General features: G+C 37.3%; 1 protein-coding gene and 1 long non-coding RNA gene across 12 annotated transcripts in view; one reads left to right on the top strand and one right to left on the bottom strand.

Annotated features, from left to right (window-relative positions):
* The window catches only part of LOC139040973 (uncharacterized), a 47,828-nt gene extending 37,863 nt beyond the window's left edge, over positions 1–9,965 (bottom strand). Inside the window, exons 1-2 of the long non-coding RNA XR_011495357.1 lie at positions 9,677–9,965; positions 368–425 (exon numbers count right to left, since the gene is read on the bottom strand). This is a non-coding gene — a long non-coding RNA (uncharacterized lncRNA). The remainder of the gene's footprint in view (positions 1–367; positions 426–9,676) is intronic.
* The window catches only part of CTNNA3 (catenin alpha 3), a 1,499,312-nt gene that overhangs the window by 1,336,707 nt on the left and 141,806 nt on the right, over positions 1–20,799 (top strand). For all 11 annotated transcript variants that reach the window (XM_070488663.1, XM_070488665.1, XM_070488664.1 and 8 more), the window contains one exon: positions 7,931–8,023. In XM_070488663.1, the coding sequence (XP_070344764.1) occupies positions 7,931–8,023 (93 nt within the window). The remainder of the gene's footprint in view (positions 1–7,930; positions 8,024–20,799) is intronic.

Here is a 20,799-nt window from a genome sequence, read left to right as displayed (position 1 = left end):
AAACCTAAGTGATTATAATGATCACCTCCTTGGATAATCATCACAATCTAGACTCAACTACAAGGCTATTTCATGGCTGCTGGCCTGGGTAAGTTTCTCAGTAGTGAACTAATAGAGACTTATTCCGTAGAAAGTGTGTGAACCACTAAGGCTCAGGGTTGTGTCTCCTCTGACAGCAATATTCTACATGCTCAAGATTTATCTGCCCAAGTTGTTCTATTTGACTACGTGTTTAATCATATCCTCTTATATATATTTTAGATGTGTTCTTTTCTCTCACTTTAGGATATATTTTTTTCCATCCTGCAACTTAGATTTGTCAAACTATATTTCAATTGTTGTAGCCTTTAAGGGGTATAATACTCACCCAGGCTCCATAGTTTCATCGTATGGAATAATTCATTTTGTGTTGTATTCTTAACATGCTGGAAAAGAAGATGGAAATGGCTTGTGAAGCACAGAAGGATGATAATGGTACCTAGAGGCAGTTTTGAATTGTTTCCTGAAAGATTATAAGAAGAAAATCCACCAGTAATCTATTGTGGCAAATAGAGATATACGTCTTTATTTGCATCCTTTTTTATTTTCTTATCTATTTATTTTCTTCCTTGCATTTATTCGCTAAAAACCATAGTCATCGTGCACCTAGTTTTTGCAAGGCACTGTGTTAAGCATTGAGGTTATAAAACTGAGAAAAGTATGAGATGCCTTCTCATGCCTTGTTAGAGTGAGAAGATACATGTATTCAGAAGATTAACCATTTCCTAGTTGGTATGGTGAATTGGAGTGAATTAGGCTTCGATCAACTGAACTCAACAGATTTACCACATCTCCCCTAGCATTGAGATCTCCTAGTACCGAGGAAACATTTCATCCAGATTAATGTTTTGCTTTCGGTTTAAGCATGGACTCATAAAATCTTAAAACTCAAAGGATTTACAGAAATTCTCATTTTACTTACTTTCAATCCTCATTTTAAAGATGAGTAAATTGAAGCATAGGAAAATGATGAGATTTGCCTAACAACATACAACTAATTGGTGGCAAAGTTAGAATGGAAACCCGACTATCCTAACTTCAAGCTCATTAGTCTACCACCATAACACAAGCCTAGCAGCTGTCTGACAATACAGGAAATGCCTTCCCAGGTTCCCTCAGGGCACTCTACACTCATTCTTCTCTTCAGCCTGACATTCCTAAGAAAATTTCTCTGTGTCTCACCATTCAATCTCAGTCTCAAACTGTATAACTCTAAGGAACATCATTTATTTCCATCTAACATCCTTACTCTTTATCTCTTCTGAGAGCAAGGATTATGTTTTATTTGTCTCAAGATCCCCAGAATCTAGCGTAGTAGCCTGTGTCTATTTACATAAAAAACAAACACTCAAATATTTTAGTTGAGATGACTTAACTTGATTTTGTTAACCTCTTTATGACTGATCAAGCAAACTTGGACTGTCACTGCATATCTTTTGGCAATTTCTTCATTAGGAATAAAAGTCAAAAAGAAGTACCACAGAATGAAAGCAGCTAATTAAATGCTGGTGTTAAGACTGCAACCAAGTTTCTAATTTTTTCATAAACCTTCTGATATCTTCTTCCAATAGTTTGGCTAAGACTAAAATGAATAAAGAGTGCCCTCTTCTGTCTTATAACCATGATGATAGTACATGGGGTATGAATTTCAATCCACAGACTCAGATGTACCAGAAAAAATTACTTTTTGTTTTTATATTCTCTAAATCAACTAAGTTTTAACTTTGCTCATGGGAAATTTCAACATAGTCATTGGGCCTCCCCCTTACCATTACTACCTGTGTTGGGCAAGATGAACCAAAGTTCTAGAACAGGGGTGATTTCCAGCCTTCCCTACCAGGGGACATTTGGAGATGTCTGAAGATATTTTTGATTGTCATAACCTGGGAGGGTCCTACTGAATGTGGTGGGAAGAGGCTAGGGATGGCTCTAAACATTCCACAATACACTTTATAGCCTCTTATGATTAGAATTGTTCAGAACAAGATGTCAATAGTGCCAAGGTTGAGAAACTCTTTTTCAGAGGATTAGACTGTATCAAGGTATCAGAGAGACCCACCAATCACTTGTCATTTTCCCACACTGATTACCAATGAGATGCCATTGTCCTAGCCCATGTAACTCCTTTAGGTTTAATGTTTGCAGTTTCCATGACAAGTTAGTGACACAGGACCCTGGTGAGACTTGAAACTCTGGTATGGGTTTAGTAAATAGTGTTTTCTCTGAAGTCTTTTTTTTCTTTTTTCCTGAGGAAGATTTGCCCCGAGCTAACATCCGTTGCCAGTCTTCATCTTTTTATTTTTCTTGAGAAACTTTAGCCCTGAGCTAACAGTTGTGCCAATCTTCCTCTACTTGTATGTAGGTCAATGCTACAGCATGGCTGACAAGTGGTATAGGTCCATGCCTGGGATCCAAACCCACAAACTCAGGCTGCTGAAGTGGAGCATGCTGAACTTAACCACCAGGTCACAAGGCCGGCCTCTCTGAAGTCTTTTTATATCCATACTGCATTGCTAATGGGATACATAGATGTCATCCTGGTCTTCCAAGTCTGAGAATCTTAAGTTTTTTGGAAGATCTCTCTGTGCACAAAATCTATTATCTCTAATTTAAACATTTTTTTTAAAAACAAAATCTAAGAATCTTTGCCTTAAACTTTCCCTTAGGCAAGGAAATATTAATGTCTGTTGAAGGCAGAAGGCAAAGGATTACTTAGTACTCTGTAGCTCAGAAATGTTCCCTTGATCTTCTTGTAACATTGATACCAAAGCATGTTAGTCATTAAATCATTTATTCCTTTTTTCAGTAAGGACATTTTTGCTGAGCACATAGTATATGCTATTTTCGGAGCTGAGAGTGGTAATAAAGACAGATAATATCCCTATTCTCATGGAAGTTATGTTCTAATAGGACAAAATCAAAACATATCCCCTTTCAAGGAAAAAAAACAGAAAAAGAAGAAAAATATGATTTCAGATTATGATCATGACAAGAAACATAAAGAAAAACATGCAAGGTGATGTAATAAATAAATGAAGTGGAGGAATGAGTTACCTTTAGATAGACTGACCAGGGAAGACTAGATAGGGTAGAGGAGAGGCCATCTGAACTTCAGTGGCCGGAAGGATCCAGCCTTGTGCGAGTTGTGGAGGAGTGTGCCAGGCAAGAGAGCAGGAAACACAAAGAGCCAAAGAGCTGGCACTGGACTGAGCTGATGTGTGGGACATGTTTGAGAAGTAGAAAAGATGCATAGATGAATGTGTGTGTTCAACAAAGGACATTTCTCGGTTTTCTATATTTTGAAATTGTGTTATTGATATATATATTCCTATTTTTAAAATGTATTTTAATTTTGGACTCTCCACTTTGACATTTCCAAATCATCCTGTGTTATCAGCTCAACTAGGATGATCTCACTGAACATGTTTCCAGCATCTTGCTTCCAAAGACTATCCATAGCATCCTCCCTAACAGCTTCTCAGAGTGTCAAACCACTACTGACGTTGCTATGGCAGTTGTTTTATTTTACTAAGCCAGTGATGGATGGTTAGAGAAGTATGATTTACGATTAAATCGTGTGTATGATTTAGAATTTCAACCTTAATTCTGAGAGGAAAGTGCCAAGCATAATTCCTGTTTTCTAGACTATCGTTTTCTGTTTCTTTTCTCCCTTTCTTCTTTTTTCTCTTTCTTTCTCCCTTCTTTCTTTCTTTTGTTCTTTTTTCTTTCTTTCTCTCTTTCCCTTTCTTTCTTTCCTCTTTTCTTTCCTCCTTTGTTTCCTCCTTCCTTTCGTCCTTCCTTTTTTTCTTCCTTCCTTTCTTCCATTCTTTCTGCTGTTTAGCGACCACAAATTTCTTTTTTATATTACAATATTAAACATTTATAAAGCCTCTGCAAGTGAATTTTTAGATATATTAATACTGTCTGCCTGCCTCACTAGGGATGCTGAAAGAATTAATGAGATAAAGCCCGTAGAAAGCTTTGAGAACCTTGGAGGGGAAAAAAGCAATATAAATGCAGTCATTTCTATATATGTATATACACATATATATATATATACACACACGCAAATACACATAAATATACCACCAATTTATTGTGACCCTGAAGTTTAATGTACCATTACCATTTACTGCAGCCCCATTTTCTCACACAAACCTCAGCACGAATATTTTTAAGTTCCATACTTGTTTCTGGCCTCTTTTGCATAAATAAAGTGAGATCATACAACAGTAATCTATAATAATCATAAATAATATCAAAACTTCAGTATTCTCTAGTCACTGAATAATGTTCCAGTCCATCATCTTATTTTATCCTCACAATAACCCTAAAATTAGGGGATGTGTTCACCATTTTGTAGGTGAGGAAACTAAGCTTCTTTCAGGTGGCTTTGGGCTGCTTAAGGAAGTCTTCACAGCAAGCAAGAGTTAAAATAAGAGAGCACAAAGCAGTTTTCCTGAATTTTGATATGAGGAATAGGTAGGTAGTGACTGAGTTTATTAACACTCTTTCCAGAAAAAAATTGAACATGTTCTTCTTGGTCTGGTAAGGCCAGCTTAGTGAAGGAGTTATTTCCCTCATCTTTGAGACTCTATGTTAGAGTGAATCTTTGCTGGGGCCAGTTTAAGACATAGTTTTACTCTTTTACATGATCAAAATCAGATCAAAAGAGATGTTTACTTGGTATTTAGAAGAAAACAATGTATGTGGAATTATATTAAACCCTGTTTAGCATAATGCCATTATAGGCTCAAAATCAGGTGAATATAACTGGAGGTAGCTAGTAAGTACCATGGCAATCCACAATAATCAACTTGAATTAAAATGGAGCCATCCAAATTGTCATAAAAGTTTTATCAAAAAATATAAAGATTTGTGGTGGGATGAGGGACGGGATAGTGGAAGAAGAGGAGAAAAAGCAACAGATAGCAGGAAACAAACTTTTGTTGCACCCCGGCAGTTTCTGTGGTCTAAGAGCTTACTTAAAGCATCTTAGTACAGCTGAGCCTCACAATAAACTTCAGGGTAAGGTATTATTATCCAAAATTTTGTTCTGAGGAAACCAAAGTTTAAAAGGGTACATAAATTGCCCCAAATCCCATAATGCCTAATTGGAGGCCAGGATTCAAATTCAAGTCTGCATTACTCAACAGCGTATGATCTTTCTACTACATGGCCTGTCCTCTAAGATAGTTGGTCTCCCCTTCCACAGAATGAAAATTGATTAGGAACACACACAACTCACACAACACACACACACACAGCTTCCAGATGTTTAACCTTCTAAAGTTACCAGACGAGTAAAAGCGAGATGTTTCTAAGAGTGTATAACATAGGGTAGCCACCCCACCTCCTCCCTTTTTTGAATATTTGCTCTTTAAATTATTACAATTAGTCCTCACTTCATATCTTCAGGTTCCACATCTGTGGATTCTACCAACATCCGATTGAAAAGCCTAGGATGGTTTCATCTGTATTGAGCATGGACAGACTCTCGTTTTTTCTTGTCATTATTCCTTACACAATACAGTACAACAACTATTTACATAGTGTGTACATTTTATTAGGTATTATAAGTAATCCAGAGATGATTTAAAGTATAACAGAAGGCGTGTATAGGTTGTATGCAAATATTATGCCATTTTATACAAGGGACTTGAGCATCTGTGGATTTTATTATCTTCGGGTGTCCTGGAACCAATTCCCCATGGATGCCAAGGCATGACTGTATTTGCCTTCAATCCAGAAGGAATTAACATATCGCCCCAAAAGTGGCTAGAGCACTCCTATTTCTTTTTTAGCTTCTGCTTAATTTAAACTATAACATTCTGTGTTTAACTTTTTATTTTTTCAAGACCATCCAACTATTTGCCTTACAGAATGCAAAATGCTGCCAGCAAGGGTTTTGAATACTCTCCCACTGATTTTATTCATGAAAAGAAGAGGTCAGTTTTGGTGGCTTTGCAAGAAAACTATTAGTATCATATTAAAAAGAAAGAAAAGCACAGAAACCTGTGGGCGTAAATGGTAGGCCTATCTCTTGCTGCCGTATCATCAACAAAAATGGAACTTGAGACTTCTGACAGCAGCAGTTGTTCTAGTTTCTGCTGTTACCTTATTTTTGGACTGAATAAAATATTGGAATCAATGATGAAGTCATATGTACAACTCCATGATAGAGTATAACCTAAGTGATAAACAACAGACGTTTATAAGGAACAGATCACAGTAGGGGCAGCAGACAACCTTCAGTTACAAAACAATAGCACCCAAGAAAGTGAATCTGGTCAACTGAATTTATTCAGATGTTATAGGGGCTGGTGATTCATCCAGGAGGGAAATTGCAAAGATCCTTTCTCAAGAATACTGTGGGAAGAATACACAGAAATGGCTAATACGTGGTTGTGTAGAAGTTCCATAGCAGTGAACTCATGCTAATTAATATCTAAAAAGAGAGAGTAAATCCCCTATGATCTTAGCTGCAAATAGTTGCAACAAAGAAAGAGGACTGCGTATAGAGATCAACGTATAGATAACAGTTCTGCAGCATCGGAGCCCTTGGTGAGAGGGGGAATGTTAAAATCCCGTCCAAGTCAATTGAAATAAATGCAAAGGGATGGATGATGCTCAGTACAAGGGTTCAAAGACAAAGAAAGTGCTGATTAAAGATGCAGAAGATGAGAAAGAATCCGAGGCCATTGATGGTTAGGAAATTGGTAGTTTTGCTCCATAAAGTGAGCTAACCATTGCAAGTTTCCATCTCTGGAGTGGTCCCAAGGAAAGGAAAGTTCTTCACAGCCCTGAAAAATAAACAAAAGGCCTGTATGCACAGCAAGGTTCAAGGGAAACCAGAGCTGGCCTAAGGAGGCAGAGCCCGGCCCTTTCCATTCTTTCACAGCCAGGGTCAAGCTGTAAGAGATCTTCTACTTGATTGTGGTTGTTTTTCATGAATCCTAAACTTTTGTGTTCTGCATTTCTCACCAGGGCTTTGTAGCAAACGCGTCATAGTTTAGAGCTGATACTGTGTAAACTAAAACAAATATTAAGTTAATTCCTGTCCAGTACTTTTACTTGTTTTTGCAATATGACTGGTATCTTTATATTAATGCCCCAGTGAGACTGGAGGAATGAAAACCTTTAACTACGAAAAGCAGCATAAAACAAATAAAAAAAACTTTAGTTTGAAATAAAGAAGATGGAAGCAGGGCAAAGGTACAGTTAGGACAGGTTTTGTTGTTGTTGAGATGTGTTCTTTTGCTCATATCTAACTAACCTTTTGGCTATCACTGATAATTTTGCTTCATTCATTCAAAAGCATTTATGTGTCAGGTTGACACTAAGCAGGGCAGACCTAGTCTTTACGTCACAAAGTAGGCAGTTCAACAATTGGCTGCCTGACTCAACAAACAGTGGTACAATAAAGTATGGTGAGCATTATGATAGCGAAAGCAGAGGGCATCGGGAAATGCTGGCAGAGGAACCCAATCCAGTCTTGGGGATTCCTGAGCAGAATACATCCCTGAACGAGACATGTTTAACTTGAAATTGAAAAAGAGGAATTGAAGTAGGTTGACTATTTAGAATAGACACTGAAGTTCATGTTACATTAGTAAGTTCCTAGAAAATTTAATTTATTTTGATTTACCACATTTTATTTATTCACTCATCAGTAGATAAATGTTCGCGTTTTTTCCACTTTTTGGCTCTTATGATAGGTGCTTCTCTGAACACTGTTGACATGTTTTTGTGTGGAAGTGTATTCTCTTTTCTCCTGGGTATATTCCTAGGGTTGGAATTGCTGGGTAACTCTATGCTTCCTTTTTGAGATACTGCCAGACTGTTTTCCATTTTGCATCCCCACCAGCAATGTTTTGCTTTCTTTTTATAGACCCCAGAGGAACTGGAGGAAGTTTCTGACCTGGAAGAGGATCATGAGGTCCGCAGCCACACCAGCGTCCAGACCGAAGGGAAAACTGACCGGGTATGTCGCCTCCCTGGGGGGAGAGCTGTGTGCTATGCCCTGTCCTTGTCAATGCAGGCAGCCTCTCTCAGACGGGACTCCTGGATCTGGAGCTGGTTTTGCAAAGCACAGGGAGAAGAGGCCTCAGGACGCAGGGGCAGCAGCCTGAGGGGAATTATCTCCTCTACCTTGAGAGCTCACGGTGAGACCATTTCTGTGGGGTAGTGGATCACTCCATACCACTTTTGATTTTTATAGCAGTCATAGGAATTAAAAAGTGAAATATGTACATGTTTGTCAGAGTAGAAAAGAGAAACCGAGAAACTGTAAATATACTCTGAAATTCTAGGAAAAAAAAACTTCCAGGGCAAATTTCCTCTACTTTTCTTCTTTTCTTCAGTGCATTCTTCTGCCCATATGCTCAACACAGACTTACATACACACACTTTCCCACACCCCTTCAAAGATGTTAATCAATTTCTGAACTACTCTGAGATGCAGTACCTCACTTTACTTACACCCAATGCTTGGGAATTTGTGAAAGTTTGGTTTCCTAGCAACTGATAGCTTGCAACTGCAGACCAGACTACAGACCTTGGGTCTGAAAGGCAGGCAGTATGGTATAGTGGATAAGACTGCCTGGGAACACGTCTGAATCAGCCACTTCCTGCTGTGTTACTTGGGAACTCAGCCTTCTCTACCTCAGTTCCCTGATTTGTAAAGTGAAGCTACTAATAGTGCTCTCTGTACGAGGCTTAATGTGGGAATTAACTCAGTTAATTAATAGAGCGCTTAACACAGTGCCTAGCTCATAATAAGTTCTCAATAATCACTAGTTATTATTATTCTTTTAGTGGTAGTAGCAACTGTATAATGATCATCATTATCATTATTACTATTATTATTTAATTAGTTAACTGAAGTAACATAAAATTTGGAGACATGGAAAAAGATAAATTTAAGAAAGTTCCATGTTTTCAAATATTCAGATTGCTGAGAACTGCTATATATCAGTCACAACACCTGTATTTTATTAAAAATGTTGGTTTTTCTTGAGTTTCCAGGTTTTGCTGATTATTTGGGTTATTTCTCAGTTCTCTAGATGCCAGTTTGTGTTGGGAACTATCTGGGGCCACACAGCATCTGGAGTTAGTTTCCTTCAAAACTAATAGGCATCCTTGGTACGAGATCAAATCTTACAAAAAGCAATGGAATTGGAAATAAATTTTGCTAGCGATAAACTTTGCTCACACTTTTGTGAAGTGAGTGAGGGATTCACGGAGGCTGCTGCTGGGCCACTGGACGCGGAGGGCGAGTGTCAGGGCTTACAGAGTCATTGGTAGGAGGAAGTTTTGTTAAAATAAAGACACCTTTTAGGATGCTGGGTTAGGATAAACATGCCTTGGTTCTCATTCTAGATCATCACATGTAGACAGTGAAGACTTGGTTAAAACCCTTAAAACGGAAGCTTCAAATTGCTTCATCTGAAATTACACAATGTTACAAATCATTATAATCCCAATAAAATTACTTAAAAATATAAATAAATCAATATTGCTTCAGAAACTATCAAAGGAAAGCCAGCATCATGTAAAAAGCATACACTTAAATAAAAGAAATAGAAGATTAAAAAACAATTTTCTCATCTGAACAAAGAGAAGAGTAATAGCATACCTTCTCACAGCATCTCCGGTAACTTCAAAGAAGATGGTGCCTATGAGAGTGTTTTGTAAACTTTAAAGTTATATGCTAAGAAAATAAGGTTCTTAGCACTTTTCTTTTCTTTTCGTACTTTTGTTCTCGGACAGGATTACTAGACTGCTAGATGGCCATTTGACCACTGCAGGTTAAGAAGTTGATACTCTCCACAGTCCTGGATCTCAAGAATCTTTCATAGAAGCCACTGCTTCTAACCTTATGGAAATCACACTGAAACTGCTCTGCATTCTGGATTTGTGTTCCACTGTGCACAGCTCCCTACAGTCTAGTTCATTTGGAATGTCCCTGGAATGACACGCTCACTGCTGTCTAGTGACAAGATAGATCCTTGACCATCAAATCTACTGGGAGCAACATTATTTTTAACCTAGCCATTCTCTGCTCTCATAAATCTCCTCTGTAAGAATTTCAAATAGCTTGGATTTTATTGACTTCCTGCCTTGAGGTTTCCCTGCCACCGTTATGTGAAATTCCTCAGGAGGCTGCTCCGATATTCTAATACATACACAACTTTGTGTAAGGCATTAACACCCCACGAAGCAACCTTTGGCCAATACTCTTTCATTCCTTGGATGGATCATTTTGAAGTGCATTTTCCACAGGTCCTCAAAAGTTCCCCAGGGGGATCAAGCCCCAATTCCTACAGCGGTGACCTGCTTGAAAATAGCTCTTTGGATTGGCTCTTCTTTCTTTCCTGATTCATTCTTCCCAGGCTCTTAATTCTGTTACACAAGATCTCTTCCCAAAATAAAGCTACCCTCCATCTTAGGCTCTCTTTTTGGAGGAAAACAAAATAATATCTGTTCATATATATTATTACTTTAATGCTCACGTTCACTTTGCTATATTGATATTATTATCCCAGTTTTACTAATAACATCATTGAGGCTCAGATTTATATAATCTATCAAGTGGATTATGTTTTCAGACTACGAACTTTGGTGATTATTGCATGTCAGTTCACTTAGGACTTAGAGTTGGTAGGATGACTCATTTAGTAACAAGCAAACAAACAACCACCATCACAAAAAGCCTGATACATCATCAGTGGAATGAAAGAGAACAGAATAAAGGAAGCCACAGCGGTCTGAGAAAGGGAGGAAGGATACAAATTTTCCTTTATATTTTAAAGAGTAATTATTTTATAGGATGGACATTTTATGTCCACTAACACCCTCTTGTTGAGTATCTATCTCGTGAGTTTATTACAACAGATTCTGCTCTCGTACCTGAGGTTTATGAGATGGCTGACCAAGGAAGACAGTTCAAATCTATCCTCCACTCAAATCACCTGAATGGAACCAAGATCATGTTTAGACAAGTTTTATGATCTCATCCAGGCATCTTATATCCCTAATAGTCCCATATTCCCTATACAATCAAGCGCCAAATAACAATGTTTTGGTCAATGATGGACCACATATATGGTAGTGGTCCCAAAAGATTAGTACCATATAGGCTAGGTATATAATAGGTTTTACCATCTAGGTTTGTGTACATATACTTTATGATGTTCACACAACAAAGAAATCGCCTAACAATGCATTTCTCAGAGCATATCCTCGTCGTAAACCAATGCATGTCTATAATTACATCTCTGTGTTTAGAAAATATTCATATGTTCAGTCTCACAGCCTTTTGAGACTTTAGCTCTGTGTTCTATCCGGCATTCCTGAAGTTCGTATCTATTGGACTGAGTATACCTTTTGACACACTTCCCAGGTACCATCAATTTGAGAAGATACCACAAGATTTGGAAGTAGAATCTGTTGCGAATCCTCTGACTAATCACGCCATGCTTAATGAGGAACTCCTGGGCGCTGCACAAGACAAATGTTTGAGTTCCTTTCTGTTTGCTGCTGTTACTGAGTAAATGCCTTTTTGGTTCTTGGATTATGCAGACTTTGCTATATCCAACATGTGATAGAACCAATTTCAGGCATTGTTTAGTAATGGAGTGGCAGTTATTTATTATCATTTTGCCTTCTGCATTTCACTCCCAGTAGCTTTGGCTCAACATCATCTGTTATTGCTGTCATCAGTGGCAAATGCCACTGGGCATTGTAAAGGTCTGTAACCAACAAATAATGATTTAGAGTCCATGGTCAATGAGAGCGTAATGCTAAAAGACCAATAGTGCATACCTCATGAAGTGGCAGAGGAACAGCAGTGGAAATTAGTGATTATCTTAATTATTGAACATGAATACTCATTGCACCGAAATTGCGATTATATCCAGTGATACAGGAGTGTGAGTTTGCTATGGGTTTTAAGAACGTTCTTCAAAGAGCTCATCTTAACAAGGATAAAATAGACACCTTTTATCTTAAAAACTCAAATTTCAAAGAGACATGAAAATAGACTCCTGTTAAGAAATCAAATTCCTAAACTTACTGATAATAAGATTTTTTGGTAAGTCCTAAAAGCTTCCTAAAAGATTAACTAAATACATGTTAAGTCATATTTTCTATTTAAACAGAGTAGTGCCAATCATCATTTAATACTTCACAGTTTACAAAGTAATTTCCAAATTGATTTCCTAATTAACAAATGTCCTGGAATTTTTTTTTCTTGATTTTACTAATTAGGGAATTAGACTCAAAGAGAATTTCAGTAGTTTATGCAAGTCATGAAGACTGGGACCAAATCCCAGGTCTTCTGGCACCAACCACACTCTTTTCAGCACAGCACACTGGTAACCTTGGGTAGAACCTCATCATCTCTTAAGATCTCATTGTCTACCATTGCTGCAGCCAGTATTAAGGAGTCGATATTTAATTCCTCTACTAGAAAGATAACTTGTGAAACCAAAGACCATAAACCCTAGTATCAGATCTGTTTAAGCTTCACAAATTTCTAAATGTCCCAATATTACAACCTTCCACCAATAACAAAATCAGTTTTTTGATTACCATTTGGAAACTACGTAGTGAGGTCCAGAGCCTGACAGTCTTCCTGGTGGATCACTTCACTTTGATGAAGTGGAGAATTAGTCGAGTAGAGTCATACAGTAGAGGACCTTGTAGGACAGCAGTCCAAGGTCTCCAAGCATAGAATCCAGAAGACAGAGGCAGTTACTCCTCAGTCTCTCATGACATTGGCCTCTGTGATATTTCAATACCAAGAGAACTCTAATTTCTAGAAATTTTCCCTGTTTTGTTGTCTGCAATAGGGCAGCAGTAGCAATAGACACTCAAGAAATTGCTAAAGTGTCAGCTAAAACTATGTTCCTTAAGCCTACCTAGATGACAACTGTGGATTTAGAAAGACTCTTAATATAGAGGAGTGAAAAGGAGTTTTGTGACTGGAATACGTGAGCAAATGACTCACTTTTTCTTGCACTGCTGGATAATGGAGAAGTTAAGAGTATGGACTTGGGAGTCACACAAACGATTCATATCTGGGTTCCACCGGTTACTATTTACATGACCCTGGGAAAGTTAATTTATATTTCTAACTTTCAGTTTTTCATCTGTAAATTTGTGATAATAATAGTAGTATCTATTTTATAGTTGTTTTTGAAGATTAAGCTAGACATATGAAAAATATAGCTCCTGGCACATAGGAAATGCTCAATAAATTTTGATTTCTATAAAAATGAATTTCATAAGTGTAGACTTGTGTGTGCTTAGTGTTATACTTTGACTTCCTTTTGAGCAGATCAAGGAGCTTTGTTAATACAAGTCTCTCAGTCTTTTGATGTGAGACTATTTTGCTTTCCTGGTTTCATGGTGCTAACCATTTTTGACCTCCTGGATACTCTATTAACATAAGTCGTTTGAAGTTTTTCTTTCCTCAGGAGGGGGACTGATCAGGAACTGCCTTAAGACATTAAAAGGAAGATGGAATTAATGTGATTCTTAATGATGCTAGCACTTTTATATATATCTATATCCACATAAATAATGTAGAACTACAATAGTGATCACTCAAAGCGAGTCTTGACAGTAGGGGAAGAAAATTCTACTCAATAGCTGTCAAATTCTTATTTTCTTCAATGGTTATGGAATGCCTGACCCTGCACTGAGAACTTTTCTTCTTTGGAATTTTGGTAGGTTGGTGATCCATTAGTTCCTGTCTCTCTTGAGTCCTCAATTACCTTCATCAGGTTATACAGGGTGTAATTCCCTAGTTTTATGGTACATACTCATTAAAAAAAGAAAAGAAAAAATAGTTCATCCCGATATTTAGAAGACACATGTTGGAGACAGTTTTGCAGGTAGTTATTTAACATCACCCTTTCTTTCTCTACCCCCGTCCATGAAAGACACATGTTCTAGTTATTCTTTCCACTGCCTATACAGCTTGAAAGCCAATAAAGTCTAAAAACTAAATCAAAGATTTTGCTCTGTCTCACGCAATTTAAACTTTGATCATAGAGTCTTGTAGATGAGGAGTGAAAAAGAGAACTCATTTTAGTACTGAGTAAGGCCAGATTTTTATTTGAAGGTAGTTGAAGCTGTGGTCTCTAATTGACGAAATTCAGTTTAATGAATACAACATTAAAAACAAAACACTTAAAAATTTATAATTTCAACTGTCATCATATCATATCTCAGCCTGATAAAGTTATGCTACCTTTTTAAAGATACATTATTCATCATATTTACTGATGATCCCAAATTGAAGAAATCGTAACCTGCAGTTTTCATTTGATGACTAAGATTTGTCATATCTTTAATGTTATATTCACTTAAGAGCGTGTAGGTTGTAAACCCACTCTGCCTTAAAGAATATCCTTGAGTCCGTTGAATCTATATAAACTCTATAAATAGAGGCAAATTAGGACAGAAATAAGAACAGTTGCCTAGGCTACTGGACACAACCTCAAAATGTCAACAGCAGCAAATGAATTGGAGCATATCAAGTCAAAATACTGGAGGTGATTCTTGGCAGGAAAAAAAAGCCATGTGCACTCTGCCTTCATCTTGGTGACAGGAAGAACTTCCTCACTGCTCCTTTTTAACATTCAGTCAGCTGAATATCTCCCACCATAAGAATAGAAAAAATGCCATGAACGGGTGGTTTATTTTAAAAATTGGAAACATTTTAATGGGCCCTATTTATTATCAGAATAGACTCTCAGTAACTCCAATTTAAACTGAATTAGCATAGAAAATATGGATAGCCATGACCTCATTACCTTTTTCATGAAATAATTTGTTTTAGGTTGCCATGAAAAACACAGCTCGGGTCAACCTGTATGAAATTACGTTATTCAGCGGCACCACACCAGGCAGTGTGTTTTTTCATCATTGGTTTCTGTAATTTCCATTGCTCATTTGGCAATAACTCTGCTTTCCTACCTTTCTGGGTGATCATTCTCAGTGCTTCATGGTTTCCTCTTCCTCCATTCACTTCTTCAACATTGTGGTTCACTAGAGTTTGGATCTGAGCCCTATAGTCTTCGAATTCTTCTCACTTTTCCCAGACATTCTTATACAGTCCCGAGGCTTCAAATACCATATATTTAGATAGGTGGCTGTAGCCAAGTCCTCTCTCCTGAGCTCTGCCTACATAAATTCGCAGATCTGTGAGCTTCCGCTCCTCGAGTGGCTCACAGGCACCTGTGGTACTCACTGTTTCCAAGCCTGAATGCATCATCTTACCCCACAAATCTACTCTAACTCCTATTTTCCTTATGGCACTCCTATACACCTGGTTGACAAGTCTGAACCTGATAATAATTTTGCACTCCTTTTCACAGCTAATCATATAATATGTTCTGATTTTACTATCTTCTAAATATTTTCTGAACTTAAAGATTGTTTCACCACCTGCACTATCACTACTTTCAAAGAGAATTTGCGCTGGACAAAGTGATACAGAAAAGGAAGACAATTACAATAAGAGATGGACCAGAAGTCAATCTGACTTCAACTCTGCTGAAACAAAGATTCTTCAGAGATGGGATGAGGAGGATTGTAGGCCGTCTGTGTTGCTCATTGGATTTACCCAAAGGCAACGGGAACTTTCTCCTTTTTATGACAGGAGGCAGTTTTACAGCTCACAGCAAGGTTGCCCTCTTCAGTTGGTCTCCTACCTTTCCACAGAGACTAGGAGATAGGGGCTCTCTCTTCCTTGATGATTGCATATCAAAGAGATGGCTCCCTGGTCTTTGAGAAAGACAGTCCTGTATTGTAAAACTGGCAAGAGGCATTTAAAAATATTTACATCTCAAAGGGGCAAAGAAAGAATTTATATAATTATAAGTTTCATAAAGTATATGTTCTAAAAAAAGAGAGATCCAGGGGCCTAGAATCAGAGCAAAACCCATCTAAAGTTTAATCAAGCTGAGGGGAACGTTAAGGCTGTCTCGGTCACTACTGTAAGTCACTGGCATCTCTCCCCTAGATTTTCTTTAGCAGACTCCTAAATTGTCTCCTGCCTCTAGTTTTGTGTACTTCCATTCTTTCACTTGAACTTACACAATATTTCTAAAGTGCACGTGTCACCTATCGCCGTGCATAAAATCCTTTCTAGATCACAGCCTCCCCTTGGCCTTAGCATGAAATCCAGTCCCTTAATGCCCTGTGTAAGGGAACCTCAGGATCTGTTCTCTGCTTCTCTCTTTTCCTTCATATTTCACCACTTTCTCTCCAACCTCAACCCTCTGTATGGAAATCTCACTTCCTATAGGACACCAGGCTCTTCCTAATGTCCCTCTCTGAGAAACACAATTCCCTGTCCTCCCCCTCATCAATAAATACCTGATTATCATTAAGATTCTAGATTAGCCTAGATTTTGCTGACGCACAAGTCCAAGTGTAGTTTTCCTTCAACATTCACCTGCTACATACGGAGATTCCCAGATCACGACATTCATTGTGCATGTTTAATCTCGTATTAATTACGTATATATTCGTATATATATAATTATATAATTCTTCTCCACTCATCAAACCTCATTAGCATAGGGAACACATTTTTTTGTCTCATTTGGTGTTATAGTTGCAGAACCTCATACTCTGCCTGGTACAGATACATTTATATGAAAAAGGATAAGGAGAGCCTTCCTTTTCTAAGACATCTTGCTTCAGAAGTACACTAGGTCCTCAATATTTTGAGCCTAGGGGATTACATTAATTTATTTCCTGATCTTTCTCCCTTCCAAAAGTTGAACCTACTTGAGCGAGATAAATCTTACTATAAGTTGCTAGTCACCACTCTGAGATGTTCAGTGGCTCTCTATGATCTTGTGCCTGCTAGTATAAATACTAATTGCTTGGGGGTTTTCTTTGCCAAAGTTGTTCACAATGCCTCCTTGTTCCTGGCCCTTTAAGGCATAAAAATCCAAAAACTCTCGTTATTTGCTAAAATGATTCTTGAGTTTCTGATAGTTACGACTATCCATGAGGCTACGTTCATGATATTTTCCATGTCTGAATTGTCTACTTTTTGTCTTTCTCACTCCCTCGCACACAAAAGTTCTTCAAGATGATCTCAACTCCCTTTATTTCCATGAAGTTTTCTCTATTCTTTGCCCCTCTTGACTTAATGATACAAAACTTCTGCCGAGAAGCAGTCTCCAGGACAGAGTACTTACTCCTTTTGGATTTTTACATGCTAAGGTCACTAGGCTTTATTTCCCTCTATTCGTTGTGAAGGAGTGTAGCCAAACTGTTTCATCTTTTTTCATTCAAATTCTTTACTTGAATTAAAATTTAGTGTCATTCCTGTGACTTTGTAAGTCACTTTATAAAAATCTAGGCAGAGAAAATTAAAATTTAAAACTCTGCTTACTATTTTATACAAAACTTCTTATATTAGATTTCTCTTAATGAATACTTCTTGAACTTTCAATCCAGGAAAGCTTTGTATCAAATATCCTCTCACTTATCAGACAACGAATCTACATGAAAATATATACATTTCACCCTGCCTTTTTGGCAAGTTCTGAGTTAAAATTAATGCCTAGTAACTAATCTTAAATGCCTCGGATATTTGTCTCTTGTTCTTCATTGATTGTCTTATTTATCTTTACAAATAATTAATCTCAATAAAAATTCTGATTTAAAAAAAATTAAAAAGGTATCTACTTTTATTACAGTTTTTTCCAATTTATTTCCCCCATTGTTAAGTTTTTCTTGTCACCAATGATCTGATATATTTTAGAGTAAGAGGAAAAGGTAAGGATATCCAGTATAGTGTCTTTTTGCAGTAATTACAACTTCTGTGGTTTAAGGCGAAATCTCTCTGCTTTTCCATTTAATTATAGAGTAGAACCTTGGCATTCATAAATGTAGATTTATTTTCTAATATTGATGAACAACCCAATATTTATGGATGTGTTATTTATAATGCCATTGAGGCATGAGTTTAAGGGCTATATTGTGATATTTATATGTGACTCGCTTACTAGTTAGTGAGCCTAGCCTTCCATCAAGCTTTATAGAGTGTTTTCTACTCATTGATGCATTCACAGCAGAGGGATTAACAAGTAGAAAAGCCTTAAGGAGGAAATGCTCTTGGAAGCAAGTGTTAATGAGGTAAGAGGAGGTCTGAGGCTAAAAGGGAGGCCTGATTGTGTAGGGCACATAAACCATTGTAAGAAACTTGGCTTTTATTCCAAGTAGGGTGGGAAGTTTTGGAGGGTTTTGAGCCAGAGAGTGATATGATATGACATATTTTAAAGGGGTCATTCTGAATGCTGTATTGAAAATGGTCTGAATAGTGTTTTAGGAGGAAGCAGGAAGTTAGAAAGTAATTGCTATTATAGAAGTGAGAAATAATGGAGGCTGAGAAGAGGGTTTTAAAAATAGAGAGGTTGAAAGTTTTTGATTGGGTGTATATAATGATGAGTGAGTCAACTGAATTTGCTGAAGAATTAGATGTTGAATACGAGAGAGAGAGGAAGGAGTCAAGGACAACTCGAAGTTTTTGGCTTGAGAACTAGAAATGGGGACTTGCCGTTTATACTGATCTGAGGGAGACTGAATTGAGCAGATTGGAGATAGCGGAAGATCAGAAATTAATTCTGGATATGTCCAGTCTAAAAAGTCTATTAAACAACCAAATGAAGGTGTCTACTAGGCAGATTTGGAATTTACAGACCGGACTGGAATTCATCTCACATACATAGTTTTATATTACAATTTTACAACCTTCTCAACATACAGTGAGGTTTTATTTATTACGTGGTGACCATTTTTCTTTTCCTCAAAGAAATTTATATTTTAGCTTCAGAGCTAGTTTTCCTCCACTTTCAGACCTCATCCCACCTAAATCTTTTCTGTCCTCACACACTTGCTCTTTTGAATATCACCTTTTTTGGAAGGTCACCACTGACCACCCTGCTTAAAACTGAACCCCATGCCCAGCCCTCAGACAAACCTCTTCCCCCTCTCTGTTTTCCCCCATAAGACTCCCGTCACTCTCTGACACACTACCTATTTACTTGTTTGTTTAGTCTGCCTACTAGGTAGTAAATTCAAGGAAGGCAACAATTTTAATCTTCTTTCCCCCACAATATATTCTTCATACTTAAAATAGTGCTGGACACAGTAAATATGCTATAAATATTTATTGAATGAATAACTGAATGATGTTGACCGTAACTGTGCTTTGGGAAGAGGAATATGTGCAGAAAATTTGGGAGGAGGGGAGTGGTTTCAGAAACAGCGTTTGTATCCAACCAATAACTATAATTTGTCTACAAAATAAATAGGATAATTCTTATTTTTAAAAATTAGTGTTTTAATAACTAATTATCCAGATGACAGTCATTTGGAAAAATTTTCTGAGATGAAAGAGTTTAGGTGATTCTTTCCCTTTTTGAGTTTAGAGGTGTTTGTGATGGCCATCTGGATACCAAGTGCTGCCTTTTTCCCCATTCTCCTAATTGTTGTCATTGAAAAAGTCCTATTTCTTTTAATGTGGAAAATTTAGCACAGATAAATTAAATGATTTTGAATTATTAGTCTCTGGTGAAATACGCAATATAGGCATACTTCTTTTCCTATGAGAGAGAATGTGTATCAAGTAATGATTAAGCTATTAAAAAAAGGAGCTCAAAAGAAAATCTTGTTTTAAATAATCCTTTGATATTCTAAAAATTACCTTTGCACACTGAAGTTACCAAATTTAGGTTTTTATTTTTTTTTTAAATGTTATGATAGATTACAACCTTGTGATATTTCAGTTGAACATTATTGTTAGTCATGTGGTGGGTACACCACTTCCCCCTTTGTGCCCTCCCCCCACCCCCCCTTTTCCCTGGTAACCACCGATCAGATCTCCTTGTCAATATATTAACTTCCACCTATGAGTGGAGTCATATAGAGTTCGTCTTTCTCTGACTGGCTTATTTCGCTTAACATAATACCCTCGAGGTCCATCCACGTTGCTGCGAATGGGTCAATTTTGTCTTTTTTTATGGCTGAGTAGTATTCCATTGTGTATATATACCACATCTTCTTTATCCAATCATCAGTTTCTGGGCATGTAGGTTGGTTCCATGTCTTGGCTATTGTAAATAATGCTGCGATGAACATAGGAGTGCAAGGGACTCTTGGGATTTCTGATTTCAGGTTCTTAGGATAGATACCCAGTAATGGGATGTCTGGGTCATAGGGTATTTCTATTTTTAACTTTTTGAGAAATCTCCATACTGTTTTCCATAGTGGCTGTTCCAGTTTGCATTCCCACCAACAGTGTATGAGGGTTCCTTTTTCTCCACAACCTCTCCAACATTTGTCGCTCTTGGTTTTGGATGTTTTTGCCAATCTAACGGGTGTAAGGTGATATCTTAGGGTAGTTTTGATTTGCATTTCCCTGATGATTAGCGATGATGAATATCTTTTCATGTGTCTATTGGCCATATTTATATCTTCTTTTGAGAAATGTCTGTTCATGTCCTCTGCCCATTTTTTGATCGGGTTGTTTGTTTTTTTGTTGTTAAGCCATGTGAGTTCTTTGTATATTATGGAGATTAACCCTTTGTCGGATAAGTGGCTTGTAAATATTTTTTCCCAATTAGTGAGCTGTTTTTTTGTTTCAATCCTGTTTTCCCTTGCCTTGAAGAAGCTCTTTAGTCTGATGAAGTCCCATTTGTTTATTCTTTCTATTGTTTCCCTCAA

Source organism: Equus asinus, chromosome 2 (genome assembly GCF_041296235.1).
Source record: "Equus asinus isolate D_3611 breed Donkey chromosome 2, EquAss-T2T_v2, whole genome shotgun sequence".
Taxonomy (NCBI): domain Eukaryota; kingdom Metazoa; phylum Chordata; class Mammalia; order Perissodactyla; family Equidae; genus Equus; species Equus asinus.
The sequence above is the reverse complement of the archived record's forward strand: the minus strand, read 5'-3'. Positions and strand labels throughout refer to the sequence as shown.